Genomic DNA, 15,156 nt, shown 5'->3' on the forward strand with positions numbered 1-15,156 from the left:
CCATTCCCGAAAAATTTGTAAAATTTGGATACAAATTTCACGAAAAAAAAATCAATTAATAAATTTGTAAATGCGTGGGTGAATACGTGGGTAGATTAGTAGGATTGTAAAAATTAAAAAATTTATATATAGTAGCCTCTAAAAATTTCAAACATTTTGGTACCGATCTAGAGAAAATCGGTCAATAAATTTGTAAGTGCGTAGGTGGGGGTGTAAAACGTAAAAAAATCGCCATCGTTATCATCCCCGAAAAATTTGCAAAATTTTGGTATTAATTTCGAGAGAATCGGTCCATTAATGAGGGAATGCGTGAATGGGTAGGTACGGTTGTTAAAATTTAAAAAATTATATAGCGACTGTCCTCTAAAAATTTCGAAAATTTTGGTACTGATTTTGAGAAAATTGATCAATTTTGTGAGTGCGTGGGTGGGAGTGTAAAACTTAAAAAAATTGTCATTGTCGTCATAAAAAAAAATTTACAAAATTTCGATACCAATTTCGAGAAAAAGTGGGGGTATAAAACTTAAAAAAACCACATTGTCACACTCCTTGAAAAATTTGCGAAATTTTGGTACTAATTTGGTTAAAATCGGTTCACAAATGTGGAAGTAGTTCGCGGTCAGACCACGGTCGTAAACACAGGTCTGGAAACTCTTATGGTGGGGGTAAGGCTCTTAATGTCATGATTTGTGGTTCATAAATCGGTCGCTAACCTCAGAGCGCTGTGATCGCTGAGTAAAGAGCTTATAGCGGGGAGCACACACTCTTGCATAAGCGCATAAGCATATGCATAAAAAATTCGATTGGTTGAATTTCTTATGTACACGTTTATAGACCAATCAAGATTATTATGCTTACGTTTATGCGCCTATGCAAAAGTGTGTGCTTATAGTCTTAAACTCATTTACTAGCCTTTCAAAATGTTCTATAATGTTTATATAAATCAGTTTCTCTGACATTGCTTTTATCAAATCTTTTGAAATTAAAATCTCCATATTTAATATTTCACAAGTTTAATTTTTCTATTAAAAAATATATAACATCACATTATTGTTACAATATCAATATACATAGTAAAATATATCTTGGGGCGGCGGGTGGCCGTGCACGCTGCGTCACCGAAACTCGCCTGAGGCGAAGAGTAAGTGTAACGCAGGTTCGAATCCTACCCAGACCCCAAGTTCGTGATCATCTTCGCTACTTATAGTATTTTTATTTTTAAATGTCTCAGCATCAGTGATCTTTCCAGCATGTGATCGCTGTAATCGCTGAGTAAATACTAGAAAGCGACAAAGTAATGATCCATCAGAAACATTTCCAAACAAAAAACCAAAATATAGTTGTCGTTGCAAAAAGAATTGTCTATCGAAATTTTGCGGCTGCGTAAAACAAAAAATTTCTTGCAAAGCAATATGTAAATGTAATATTCAACTTTGTGAAAACAAGGTAATATTTATTGTTATTTACTGATTTATAAAATGTTTTTATCGTGAGTAGCATTTTTAAGCAACTCTACGTAGAAATTAATTTTATTTTACAGGATACACATGATAATACTGCACATGCTGGAAAGACCACTGATGCTGAGACATTTATAAATAAAAATACTATAAGTAACGAAGATGATCACGAACTTGGGGTCTGGGTGGGATTCGAACCTGCGTTACACTTACTCTTCGCCTCAGGCGAGTTTCGGTGACGCAGCGTGCATGGCTACCCGCCGCCCCAAGATATATTTTACTATGTATATTGATATTGTAACAATAATGTGATGTTATATATTTTTTAATAGAAGAATTAAACTTGTAAAATATTAAATATGGAGATTTTAATTTCAAAAGATTTGATAAAAGCAATGTCAGAGGAACTGATTTATATAAACATTATAGAACATTTTGAAAGGCTAGTAAATGAGTTTAAGAGTCTTCTTTTAAGTGAGTGATATTACATTTTGTATTATATTTCAAATTTCCAAATTATATTCTCATTCTCATGTATTATTCTAATGATATACCTTTTTTTTGCAACTTTGTCGAATAATACAAATTTTACAAGATTAATAAAAATGCATAAATTTATCTGTTCTGCACTTTATTTTTATAGTAAAAGATATATCGGAACTTATTGTAAATATAGAATCCTGAGAAGCTTGAACAATATTATATTGCTTAAGGGGAGTGTGATTTATTGATTTACATAATAGAAATTAGTCAATATATCCTCTGGAATCTTCAATACAGAGAATTATAGATAATATTTTGCACGAAGATTTTCATCTTTTGGCACTTGAAAAGTTGACCATTTTTCTATGCACTTATATTTATTTGTTGTACAATTCGGCACAACACATTCCGACGGCATTTTAATAAAATTTTAATTAAATAGATATGACATATGATATATATGACATATGAGTTATGATATAGTCATTTAAAAAAGAAAGAACTCTTACTATGCGATCACAGTGCCATACGGCTAGCGGTTAACTCAAGAAACTTTTGACATTCATTAAGAGCCTTACCCCCACCATGAGAGTTTCCAGACCTGTGTATACGACCGTGGGTCAGACGGACGATACTTATAATATACTAGCTTTTCGGACCGCGCGAAGCGCGGTCCTAATATAGTCTTTATAAAACTTTATTTAATATAAAAGAGATAGTTCTTTTGTTTTAAATATTTTATTTCGCAAAAATAAGCACCGTCTGTCTGTATGTCTGTCTGACCGCGAAAATATTTATACAGATATAATTAGATATATTATGCAATCAAAATATTTATTAAAAAATTAAAAAAATTTAAAATTAATTAATTATTATTAATTTTTATTTTCCGTTTCTAAATTCTTCAATTTCTCTTTGTCTTGCTGACATTTCGTCCGTGCTGCTATGCTCATCATATAACTTATATCACTCCAATTTTTTTTCGTAAAAACATAGCCTTCTTTATGTTAAAAAAAATTAAAATCCCACCATCTCATCACACTCCCCAAAAATTTTGCAACTTATATATATAGATATATAGATATAAATATTGTAGGCCAACCAAACGAGCAAAATTACAAGATATAAAGATTTATTAATAATTAAATTCTCATTCCATTAGAGAAACAATATACAACGTAAACGTTTCGACTGCACTACAGTCTTCTTCAATACATAAAACTTAATGTATACTCAAACTTAATAATACTCAAACATTAATGTAAGTTGAAAGATTTTTCAATTTTTCTCTGATATTAATTAATTCGCGTAAAATCTCCACAGCATGATTAAATGTCGCAAAACTTGAAATCTCAGACTAATCGTCTTACTTATCCATTGTTCATTAGCGAAGAATCGTTAACTTTGTATTTTAATATTTAAGTTTTATGTATTGAAGAAGACTGTAGTGCAGTCGAAACGTTTACGTTGTATATTGTTTCTCTAATGGAATGAGAATTTAATTATTAATAAATCTTTATATCTTGTAATTTTGCTCGTTTAGTTGGCCTACAATATTTATTTCTTTTAATTTCGTTAATTTATACGAGCCTTTCATTAATTAATTTTATATAGATATAAATAGATATCCAATTTCGAGAAAATGAATTAATAAATGTATGAATGCGTGGGTGGATGCGTATGTAGTATTGTAAAACTTAAAAAAACAACACATAGTAGTGATCCCCGAAAAATATGCAAAATTTTGGTACCAATTTCGAGAAAATCTGTCTATAAATGTGTTGGTGCGTGGGTGGTTGCGTAAGTGTGTGAATAGGGTGATAAAAATAAAAGAAAACACATATTATCGATCCCTGTAAAATATTCGAAATTTTGGTACCAATTTCATGAAAATCCGTTTATAAATTTGTTGATGCGTGGGTGGTTGCGTGGATGAGTGAATAGGGTGTTAAAAATTTTTTAAAATCATATATTAACCATCCCCGACAAATTTACAAAATTTTAGTACAAATTTGTGAATAAATGTGTGAATGCATGGGCGGATGCGTGATTGGAATAAAACTTAAAAAAACCACACAATAGCTTTCTATTAAAAATTTGTAACATTTTGATACCAATTTCGTGAAAATCAGTCAATAAATGCGTATGCACATAGGTGGATACGTGGATGGGTGCGTGGGCGGGTGAATAAGGTGATAAAAATTTTTTAAAATCATATAGTAGCCATCCCCGACAAAATTTGAGTACAAATTTCGAAAAAGTCTGTGAATAAATGTGTGAATGCGTGGGTGGATGCGTGGGTGAAGGTGTAACACTTGAAAAAACCACATTGTCGCCATCTTCAAAAAATTTGCAACATTTTGATACCAATTAAAAAAAAATCGGTCCATAAATATGCGATTGCGTGAGTGGGAGCGTGGGTGGAAGCGTAAAACTTACAAGAAAGTACCATCGTCACACTCCTCGGAAAATTTGTGAAATTTTGGTACCAATTTGATAAAAATCGGTCCACAAATGTGGAAGTAGTTCGCGGTCAGACAGACAGACAAACAGACGGACGGTGCTTATATATATAGATAGATAGAGTATGTGCGTGTGCGTGTGCGTGCGCGCGTGTGTGTCGGTGTATAGTGCACCTACACACTTGCCACTAACCAGTATAATAGACAGTTTTGCGAGACACATTATACGTTGCCTTCGGTATACTGAGTAAACATTTGACAATTGTTGCTTCCGGTAAATCTTCATCCAATAAGGCAACGCGTGATAAAATATTATACAGTCCATCCTCACGCAACGTTACGGTGGGATTTCCAATTTGCTCTTCTGGAATATCTCTGCAATGACACAAATGTAATAATAAATACAAGTTAAATGTGTCCCTTAACAGTCTGCATTATCGACAGGAATTACTATTTCGTATTTCTAATCTTTCGTCGCATTAATTTGACAGAGTTAAAAATGTTTCTCCATGATTGTAATACATATGTATATCAATAATCTCAGGAAACTCCGATTTTATATGGAAAACGAGAAATTACGAAATTATAGTTTTCCTTATTTCTCAGCCATAAGTAATGTCGAATCAACGTCAATTCGTCGTCGAATCGACATTGATTGGTCGAATCGACGTCAAATCAACATCAATTCGACGTTGATTTGATTAATCATTTCTGGCTAAATTATTTTTGTCTCAATATGGCGTCTCGAATTACTGATAAACTGTCAACGTATAATATATGCTTTATACAAAATATATACTTTATATGAACGTAAAAACAAGTTTGCTGAAGTTGAAGTACGCGGAAAAAACATTCTGTTATTTTTGAAATTCAGATTAAAACAGAGTCAGTAGCCGGCGGTACTGTCACTTTCAAGCCTTATAACTCAAGAAGTATTTCATAAAAAAATTTTATTATGCTTTGGAAAGCTCTCGAGATAGCTATAAGAATATGCAATAAAAAATAGAAGGTTCTATTTAAGAAATCCATTCCATTTAAGGCTCTATTATACTTACAAGGCACATATACGCATGACTCGTATTATAGACTATACATACATTATATGTATATACATACATATACATATACGAGTGAGTCAATTAAAGTGTTACAGACTTTTATATCTTGGAAACGAAGAATTTTAGAGAAAAATGTTTTAGACAAAAGTTGTATGGTTTCAAGGAAAACATGAAATGGTGTCATTAATTTGACTTTGAATAGTCATTTGAAGGTGACCTTTACGTAACCTTCAAATGACTATTCAAGGTCAAATCAATGACACCATTTTATGTTTTCCTTGAAACCATACAACTTTTGTCTAAAACATTTTTCTCTAAAATTCTTTGTTTCTAAGATATAAGTCTGTAACACTAATTGATCACTCGTATATATATATATGTATGTATATACATAGATATAATGTATGTATAGTTTGTAATACGAGTCATGTGTATGTGTGCCTTGTAAGTATAATAGAGCCAAAAACAACAGACATTTATGTTTAAGGGGATGCTGACTCTATTTTATCGATAAATATTATCTTTATTTAACTATTTATTGGCTATACAGAATGAAACATCCTTCATTAAAATTAAAGTATTCATAATAAGAAATCTAGGCTACTATGTACATATATGTATATAAAAAAGAAACAAGAATGCTAAATAATTACAATTTTTTTATCGTTTAGGTTAGGTTGACCTAATGTAAAAGACCAATAAGAAAACTAATTATTTAGCTTTCTTGGTTTATGTGATGTCTTCAGACTAGGCTAAATCACGGAGCACGATAATGTATTTAGCTATATATATTTATTTCACATTTGCAGTAAGTATAACAAAACTAGTTAAGTAAAAAGCTGCACGGGGTACCATGTGCTCGCGCCCATGTGTTCGTGCACACACACTACACTTTCTCCACGCGCTCGCCCTCGCGGCACACACTCGCAGTCTCCTCACGCATGCTCACACACACTCCACGCCTTGCTCACGTGTACTTGCATATACTACAACTCTCCTGCCTCTTTAAATGTTGTTTCTGTTCAGGCGAGGAGAGCGTCGCGGTCCAACAGCATCCTTTTTGATAATTTGATCGGCGTGTCTCCTTCTCATGTTGTTATTTTTATCTTTGACTGCGAAGGTGGACGGTGAGGTCTGCTTTACAATTTCTGCTTCCACACGCTTATCTGATCTTACGCTGAAGTCATCGATAACAACCTTGTCTCCTGGTTGGAGATCGAGTTTCCTACTACCTGCTCCTGCTACGATTTGCGCACGCTACCGCTTATCAACAATTTCAGTTAGTCCCGGGCGTAGTGAGTCGAATCTCGTTCGTAATTCCCCCTTGTACATTAATTGGGCAGGACTCCTACCAATTGTACAGTGCTCGATACTTCTATAGTCAAAAAGAAACATATTAATCGCATTACCTACACTTTCTCCCCTTTTTACAATTTTTTTCACTTTGTCTTTGAATGTTTGTACAATATTTTCCGCAGCTCCGTTCGTCGCAGGGTGGTAGGGTGAGCTAAATGAGTGTTTTACTCCGTTTTCCCGCAAAAAGATTTGAAATTCTTCGCTTCTAAATTGTGGGCCTCCATCAGTAACGCAGTGTAGCGGAAAACCGTATCTTGCGAACAGTAGTTTAAATTCATCTATCAATCTGTACGCTTTTGTGTTATTATTAAAGTTTATAATTTCTGGCCATTTTGAATGCGCGTCTATTACTAATAAGTACATTTTACCGAATAACTCTGCAAAATTACAATGAATTCTCGACCATGCTTTGTCTGGGTATGGCCAAGTTGTTAATGGAATGTGAGGTGGTTTTTTTCTCTCATCAAACAAATATCGCATTCTTTGACTTGCTTTTCAATGTCATTATCAATTCCTGGCCACCAGACGTATGATCGAGCAAACATCTTAATCTTAACAATGCCTAAGTGAGTACATGAAGTTCTTTTAATATTAATTCTCTCATGCGTTCTGGTATCACCGCTCGTAAACCCCAAAACAGACATCCTTTTTCTACTGATAATTCTAATCTTTTATTAAAAATACTTTTTAAATCATTCGACATAGTTTTGTCATTTTTTGGCTAATTACTTACAAAATATTTGATCGCTGTTGAGATTAACGGATCTCTTTTGCTTTCTTTTTCGAGAATTTTATGGTTGTACGTTATTACACCGGTTTCAAAAAAATTAACCTAAGAGAAATTTGTGTCAATTATGTTTGTGTTATCCTTGATTGGTAACCTCGAAAGCGCATCACAATTTGCATTTGCTTCGGACTTTACATGTTCAATTTCGTATTTAAAACCTGATAGGTAATAAGCCCATCTCTGTAATCTATTATCTGCTGTTTGTGGAATGCCCTTTCGTGGTCCCAAGATCCATTGTAACGCCTTGTTATCTGTTCTTAATATTATGGTTTTTCCGAAGATAAATTGATAAAATCTCTGAAAACCAAATATTATTGCCATTGCTTCTTTATCCATAATTTTCCTGTTTAATTCATGTTTCGGTATTTTCTTTGATGCGAATGCAATTGGTCTTTCTTCGCCATTTTTATACTTATGTGATAAGATCGCTGATAGTCCATAATTTGATGCATTGCATACCAATATTATTTTTTCATTTGGATTATAGTTTACTAATACTTTTGGCGAAACCAATTCGTCTTTTACCCATTTAAACGCTCGTGCACATTCAGCGTTTCACTCAAATTTGTCTTTGTGCGACAAGTCATACAACGGCTTTAAATTTGCTGACCTATTATTTAAGAATCTAGCGTAGAAATTAATTAAGCCTAAAAATGATTCTAGTTCTTTTTGGTTTTTTGGTTGAGGAGCATCTACCATTGCCTTGATTTTAGATTCGGACTTATGTAGTCCTTTTGTATCTATAACGAAACCTAATATTTCTAACTTTTCTTTCATAAAAAACACTTTGATTTATTTAGTCTAAGACCACAATCTTGTAATCGTTGACAAACTCTGTGTAAATTTTGTAGATGCTCCTCATTCGTTTTTCCTGTTACGTAAATATTGTCGAGATACGCGATCACTCCCTTTAATCTATTTAAACATTTATCCATTTTCCTTTGTACATCTGGAGGTTCTATTGAAACACCTTCGGGTAGTTTTGTATATCTATATAAACCTTTATGTGTTATAATCGTAAGTAATTTTGAGCTATCTTCGTCCACCGGAAACTGCATATATGCATGCTTTAAATCTAATTCCGAAAATGAATTTCCACCTTGTAATTTTGTGAAAATATCATCAATGGTATGCAAAGGATATTTGTCGTTTAACAAATGTTTATTTATTGTTACTTTAAAATTACCACAGATGCGAATTTGACCATTATTTTTGAAAACTGGGACAATTGGAGTTGCCCACTCGCTAACTTCCACTTGTTTTAAATTACCTAATTTTACTAGTCTGTCCAATTCAGTTTCGATTAATGAAGTCAAAGCATGGGCTACTGGTCTATATTTCAAAGCGATCGGTTTTGCATTTTTATGTATATAAATTTTTGATTTGCTCTTATTATACGAGCCCGGTATATCACTGAATAGTTCAGTATATTTGTCGCTTAATGTATTTGCTAAATTTTCAATATTCACGTTATCTATACTTGTATTTCCTAATTTCAAAGGCCATAATCCAAATGCCGCCAGCCATTGCCTACCAATCAATGCTGGACCTTCGCCTGGTAATACGAAACATTCTAATAAGCACGTATTATTTTCCCATTCGACTTTTAACTTTGTCAATTTCCCTACTGGCAGTAGAATTTTTTCATCGTAAATTTTTAATTTTCTATCCGTCTTCAAAAGTGTGCTATTTTTTAATACGGTATTATATAATTTTTCAGAAATAATTGTAACAAAAGTACCCGTATCGATTTCCATGCTAACTTTTACATTGTTTATAAGAACGTTTAAATACATGGGTTTACTTTCCTGATCGTTGCTACACCTATGTTGTGCTTTATAAAACACATCACTTTTAGAATCACTTCTGAAATCACGTAGGCAGTAGAATGAGGATCGGTCGTCACTAGTCATGCTGGAACTGTCCTCCTCTTTCTCTTCCTCTTGGCTTGTTCCTTGAAGGTGTTGTACTTGTTGTTTTTTCTTCTGGTTTTTTCTTTCTGTTTTGCTTCTGCATATTGCCTTCAGGTGTCCCTTTTTCTGGCATTCATGACAAATACTATCCTTGAATCTGCATGTTGGTCTTGTGTGTCCTTTTTTTCCACAGTAATAGCATGATATTTCTGTACTATCCGCGTTTTTTGTTGTTGAGTTTTTCGAGTTTTCTGCCAATATTTCTTGTTAGCATTCCTTATTGCCAGCACCTCGTCTGTGTTTACCTCTTCTGATTTCAATGTATTTAGAGCTTGTTTGGCGTTTTATTGGCGGACTCTTGAGCTATGGCTTCTTGGTAGGTCAATGACTGTTTTTTAAACAACTCCATTTTAGTGTTGTGGCACTTTAACCTACAGACAAATTGATCTCTCAACGAATTATCTAAATTTTTGAAGTTGCAGTGCAACGCTAAGCCCCTTGACTGCGAAATCAGCTACAGATTCTGCATTTTCTTGTTTAGCTTAGTTAAATTTACATCTTTCCATGAGTTCTGAGGGTTTCGGTGTTAAATAATTTCCCATACGTTTTACTAAATCAACATAACTTTTATCTTTCGGTTTATCTGGTGCCACTAATTGTTTCATAAGTTGAAATGCTTTTGCATCTAATCTTACTAACAGGTGCGCAGCCTTCTTGTCGTCTTTGATATCACGAGTTATGAATAACAATTCTAGTTGTTCTGTAAACGTCTTCCAATCATCTGTGTTGAGACGGAACTCAATTTTTATTTCGTCTGCTATCTCTTGCGTACCTTGATGCGCTTTTTTAACTTGCAGGGTGCTTGTAGTAGCGGCGGACGTATTGACTGCTTGTATGCTTCCACTGGCGTTTTTCTCTTTCTCCTTCTGCTGATCTGTATTCTGTCCTTTTTTTAACAAATCTTTCAGCAGTTCTCTTAGGTTTTCAAATTTTTCGCTTCCGTCTACTACTATACCCCTTTTTCGTAGTTCGTTAAGTAGTTGATGTTTGTTTAACGAATGCGCCCAGCTCAAAGTTTTTTCTTGATTTTGCATTTATTTTTTACTGTATTCGAGCACTTTTTTACTCGCTTTGACAAAACAATTTTACAGTTTACCCCGTGGCCACTTTTCCGATCGCCTTTCAATTATTCTCACTGATAATTGACGCGCTCTCGCCGCTGAGTACCTTCTTACTCCCTGTTTTCACACTTTCTCGTGGCACCTTACTGTTGCTTTGCCGCGTGGCGAGTATTTAACCTTTTCACCTGCACGCTTTAATCTGCTTTTATCGCTTTAATCCTCGTCGCCATTGTGATGTCTTCAGACTAGGCTAAATCATGGAGCATGATAATGCATTAAGCTATATATTTATTTCACATTTGCAGTAAGTATAACAAAACTAGTTAAGTAAGAAGCTGCACGGGGTACCATGTGCTCGCGCCATTCGTGCACACACACTACACTCTCTCCACGCGCTCGCCCTCGCGGCACACACTCGCAGTCTCCTCACGCATGCTCTCACACACTCCACGTCCTGCTCACGTGTACTCGCATATACTACAGTTTATATAGTAGCCCAGGTTTGTTATTATAAATACTTTAAATCTAGTGAAGAATTAAGGTAGTAGATATTAAACTGACTACACTGGCTGTCTATTAGATTTGTTAAACTATATTTATTGACGTTTCGACCATACGGGCTGTGGTCCTTTTCAAAATTACAATAGAAGCATTCTAGAAATTAATGTACATGCAATCAGAATCAACATTTAAATTGAAAACGTGAAATGTATTAGGTGCGCAACTAAGTTCCCGCTGTTTGTCTATAGATGGCTCCAGCAGTAAGTGCTGGTCGATTTTGACATATCCAAAACGTCACGAGCCAAGCTTAGACATATGGTAAACAAACCGCTTTGACATGTTAATGATTTTGTTTTGGCGTCATATACTTTTAGTTGTGTGAAAATGTCTGATTTTGTACCAAATAATCGTCATTTGCGGGAAGTGTTGATTTTCTTATTTCATTCGAAGAAAACGGCGGCTGAAGCGCATCGAGAGCTCCAAAAAGTTTACGGAGATGCTGCTCTAAGTGAAACAACGTGCCGTGATTGGTTCCGTCGCTTCAAAGACGGTGATTTCGATGTTGACGACCGTCCGCGTGAAGGAAGGCCAAAAACCTTCGAAGACGCTGAATTGGAGGCATTGCTCGATTGAGGATCCATGCCAAACGCAAGAACAGCTTGCTTCAGCATTAGGAGTTACCCGCCAAGCCATTTCCAAGCGATTGCATGCGAAAAACGGCCACAATACGAGCTAGAGGCACGAAAAAGTGATTCTACTGCATGACAACGCTCGGCCTCATGTTGCCAAACCCGTTAAAACTTACGTGGAAACGCTCAAATGGGAAGTCCTACCCCACCCGCCATATTCCCCAGATATTGCGCCGTCCGATTATTACTTGTTCCGTTCGATGGCACATGGTCTGGCTGATCAGCAGTTCCGCTCATATGAAGACATCAAAAAATGGCTTGATTCGTGGATAGCCTCAAAAGACGAATACTTTTACCGTAACGGTATTCGAGCTCTGCCAGAAAGATGGGAAAAAGTTGTGGCTAACGATGGGCAATACTTTGAATGATTCATTTGTAACCATTTTTTCACAATAAAGTTGCATTTTCATAAAAAAAACAGCGAGAACTTAGTTGCGCACCTAATAACAAATGAGACTTACAATGAGTTACTGCATATCGTTATTGACATTTAAAAGTACGCTCCGGTGAGACTTAACTTATTAGCCAGTGTAGTCAGTTTAATATCTACTACCTTAGTATTTCATTCCTGGCGAACGAAATTTAATATTTTATTGCTAGTGAAGAATGTCTCACTTTGTATAGCCAATTAATAGTTTAATGAAAATACAATTTCGATAAAACAGAGTCAGTATTCCCTTAAACCTATAATAGTATTGGACGTAGTAAAAAGTGACTCTATCTGTATAATGTATACATAAATTTCTAATACATGTTTGAGCTCGAATAATTGACAATGTGGAATTCAAAATGTCAGTATAATTATATTTTTTAATAATCAATCGGTAATTAACCGATATTTTTAATTCCATAATGAGGGCGCTATATACTTTTTCGTCGAAGGAATCCTAAATGCCGTTCTGTTTTATCAATACTAAAACTTCATTTTTGCGCATTCTTTACTTTTTATTAGTTGAATAAAATAATAAATGCTTTTCTACAATTAAAGAATATATAAAAGCAAAGCGCAAACTTACCGACTTTGTTAAAAACAACAAAAATTTAAATTAAGAAATTAAATTTTTTTGTTCTTCACATAAAATCAGTAGGTTTGCGTTTTGTTCTAATTTATCCGAAATTCTAATTCACATTGGAGAAGAGGGCTAATAACCGATTTTTCCTTGATCCAATAATTTTAAATCATCTTAAAGATAGCAAGAATCGTACCAAATTCTTTAGCTTGATTTACGTGCTGATGGTTCAATTCAGGAATAGAAATGTGATACGAACATTTTAGAATTAATAAAAAATTACTCATTAGAAGAAAAGAATCTGTGCTTCGCTAACCGCACCTAGCTCTTAATAATCCATTATCTGTTAATTAGATATTTAATACTAGAGCCTTTCATTTTTTAATTTTTAAATTTGTAAATCTATTAATATTGTACAACAGATTTCTAATTTTCAGAACTTTAGATAAAGAAGGCGCAAACAGCATTAAAATTTCAAACGATATTTTATCAGTCTTTACTAAAATCCAAGCAACTTTCACTTTAAGCATTTTTGCTTATTATAGTATAAAAATTATGAAAATTAGAGATCTATTGTGTAATATTAGTGAAGATTGGGCTCATGCCAACAAAAAAATCTTCTGAATCTCATATTTTTATTCAATCAATAATTCGTTTAGATATCAGTATATTATTATATGTGTATTTATAGTGATTTAAGATCCTTTAAATTTAAATAAGCATAATTGAAAAATATTTGATAGTTTTAAAAATCGAATTTACTTTTTTCAGAGAGTAGACTCTACATTTACGAATAAATATTTTATTAATCATAAATAATAACAAATATTTTACAATAATTTCGAGATAGTTCTAATAGCATACTTTAACTTTGATTACAATAAAACTTTAGTAAATGTTGACAGTAATTTATACTTCACGGATGATTTTAGTTTTGATATACATATATATTATAAAGCAATTCTCAATAATAAACATTTTGAATTATATAAAATACAAGTTAATTTAATTTCTGAGATATGCTACTCTAAAATATTATTTAAATAAATTTTTAAAAGACAATTTAATTTTATTAATAATTTTAATCTTGACGTATAATTTCAGTATTATGATTCTCATTGTCAGTAATATTCAAAAGTTTTTTGTCATTAATTAAGCAGTTATTATTAAGCAGTCATAATTAAGCTATCATTATGCAATCACTTAGAGATTTAAATACGGAAAATATAAAATTTAAATATGGAGAATATAAATTTTGTTTTGTGTAGAAAGTTTCTTTTTCAAAACTGCGATATGTAAAGTTAAAATTGTATTCAGCATACAAAAAGCTAAGAAAAATTATTACTTTTTTCTTTTTGTAAAAAAAAAAAATATTTTTTGTTGTGTGTAAACTAGAATATGTAAAAAAATCAGTAATTATAATGTTATTTCAAAAGTTGTTATAATAATAGATTACAAATAACACTTACTCGATAGAGATATCTAAAGTCGGTTGAGGGTAAAGTCCTTCCGCCAGACATGTTATTTCGACTCCATCTTTGTTATTTACAGCCTTTTTCCTGTATACAAGATCGAACTTTTCCTCTGTTGCTGCAATATAAATTAAATACGTTACATTATTTACGGTTAATACTTTTACAACATTTTTGCTGGAAGATAATATAGATTTTTTCTCAAATTGACAAAAATAGGGCTATTTAAGTACTAAATGGCTGCATTTTTTAAATCTCCATAATCAATATTTATATATACAGTATTAAAAAATTGAACAATATTACAGAAATTTGCGAAGAAAAAATGGCTGCCGGTGAGAGAAACAGGCAATTTTCGATGTTTGTAGTTAAGGCGAGTGATTATGGTGTGATAAGTCAGATATGGTGATAAGAAAAGAAGAGATGGATAAGGGAAGGGAAGAAAAAGGTGGTATAATGAAGGTGATAAAAAGAGTAGAGTGGATAATAAAATATTGGAGAGATAAAAGCCGGAGTAGCGGAAAAAGGAGTTGTCGAAATGGGCATATAGATGGTGGAAGAAGAAGGTGAAGTCAGTAAAGACGACAGGTGGCGCAGAGTAATAAGGAAAGAAGAATGGTGAGACTGGAGGCCAGCGGAGAACGCCACGAGGATAAGGAGTGTGGAGATGTATCTCCGCAAGTTAGCGCGACAAGTGTGAATAAGTTTAGTTATCCAATAGGCGCTCTTATTGTTTTGTCGTTTCTATGTTTTGTCGTTTCTATGTTTTGTCATTTCTATGTATAGTATATTCTACTAGTCGATCCTTTCCCGTGTTTGAGAATAGAGTTTCCGTGACCATTGT

At 33.4% G+C, this 15,156-nt stretch overlaps 1 protein-coding gene across 1 annotated transcript; it reads right to left on the reverse strand.

Annotated features, from left to right (window-relative positions):
• Positions 1-4,593: 4,593 nt before the first annotated feature.
• LOC146721277 (uncharacterized) lies at positions 4,594-14,558 on the reverse strand. The gene is made up of 3 exons (XM_085487187.1): positions 14,546-14,558; positions 14,310-14,430; positions 4,594-4,780 (listed from the first exon to the last, which is right to left on the reverse strand). Exons 1-3 carry the CDS (start codon positions 14,556-14,558, stop codon positions 4,594-4,596), a joined length of 321 nt encoding a protein of 106 aa, XP_085343313.1.
• Positions 14,559-15,156: the final 598 nt, after the last annotated feature.

This window comes from Nylanderia fulva, unplaced genomic scaffold (assembly GCF_048542155.1).
Source record: "Nylanderia fulva isolate GAGA-0341 unplaced genomic scaffold, ASM4854215v1 Scaffold508, whole genome shotgun sequence".
Classification (NCBI taxonomy): Eukaryota; Metazoa; Arthropoda; class Insecta; order Hymenoptera; family Formicidae; genus Nylanderia; species Nylanderia fulva.

What these genes read in the sequence shown, in the direction of transcription:
- LOC146721277 (XM_085487187.1), bottom strand. An exon ending in ACTTTAGATATCTCTATCGA is followed by an intron (nt 4,781 to 14,309) that starts GTAAGTGTTATT and finishes GTGTCATTGCAG; the next exon opens with AGATATTCCAGAAGAGCAAA.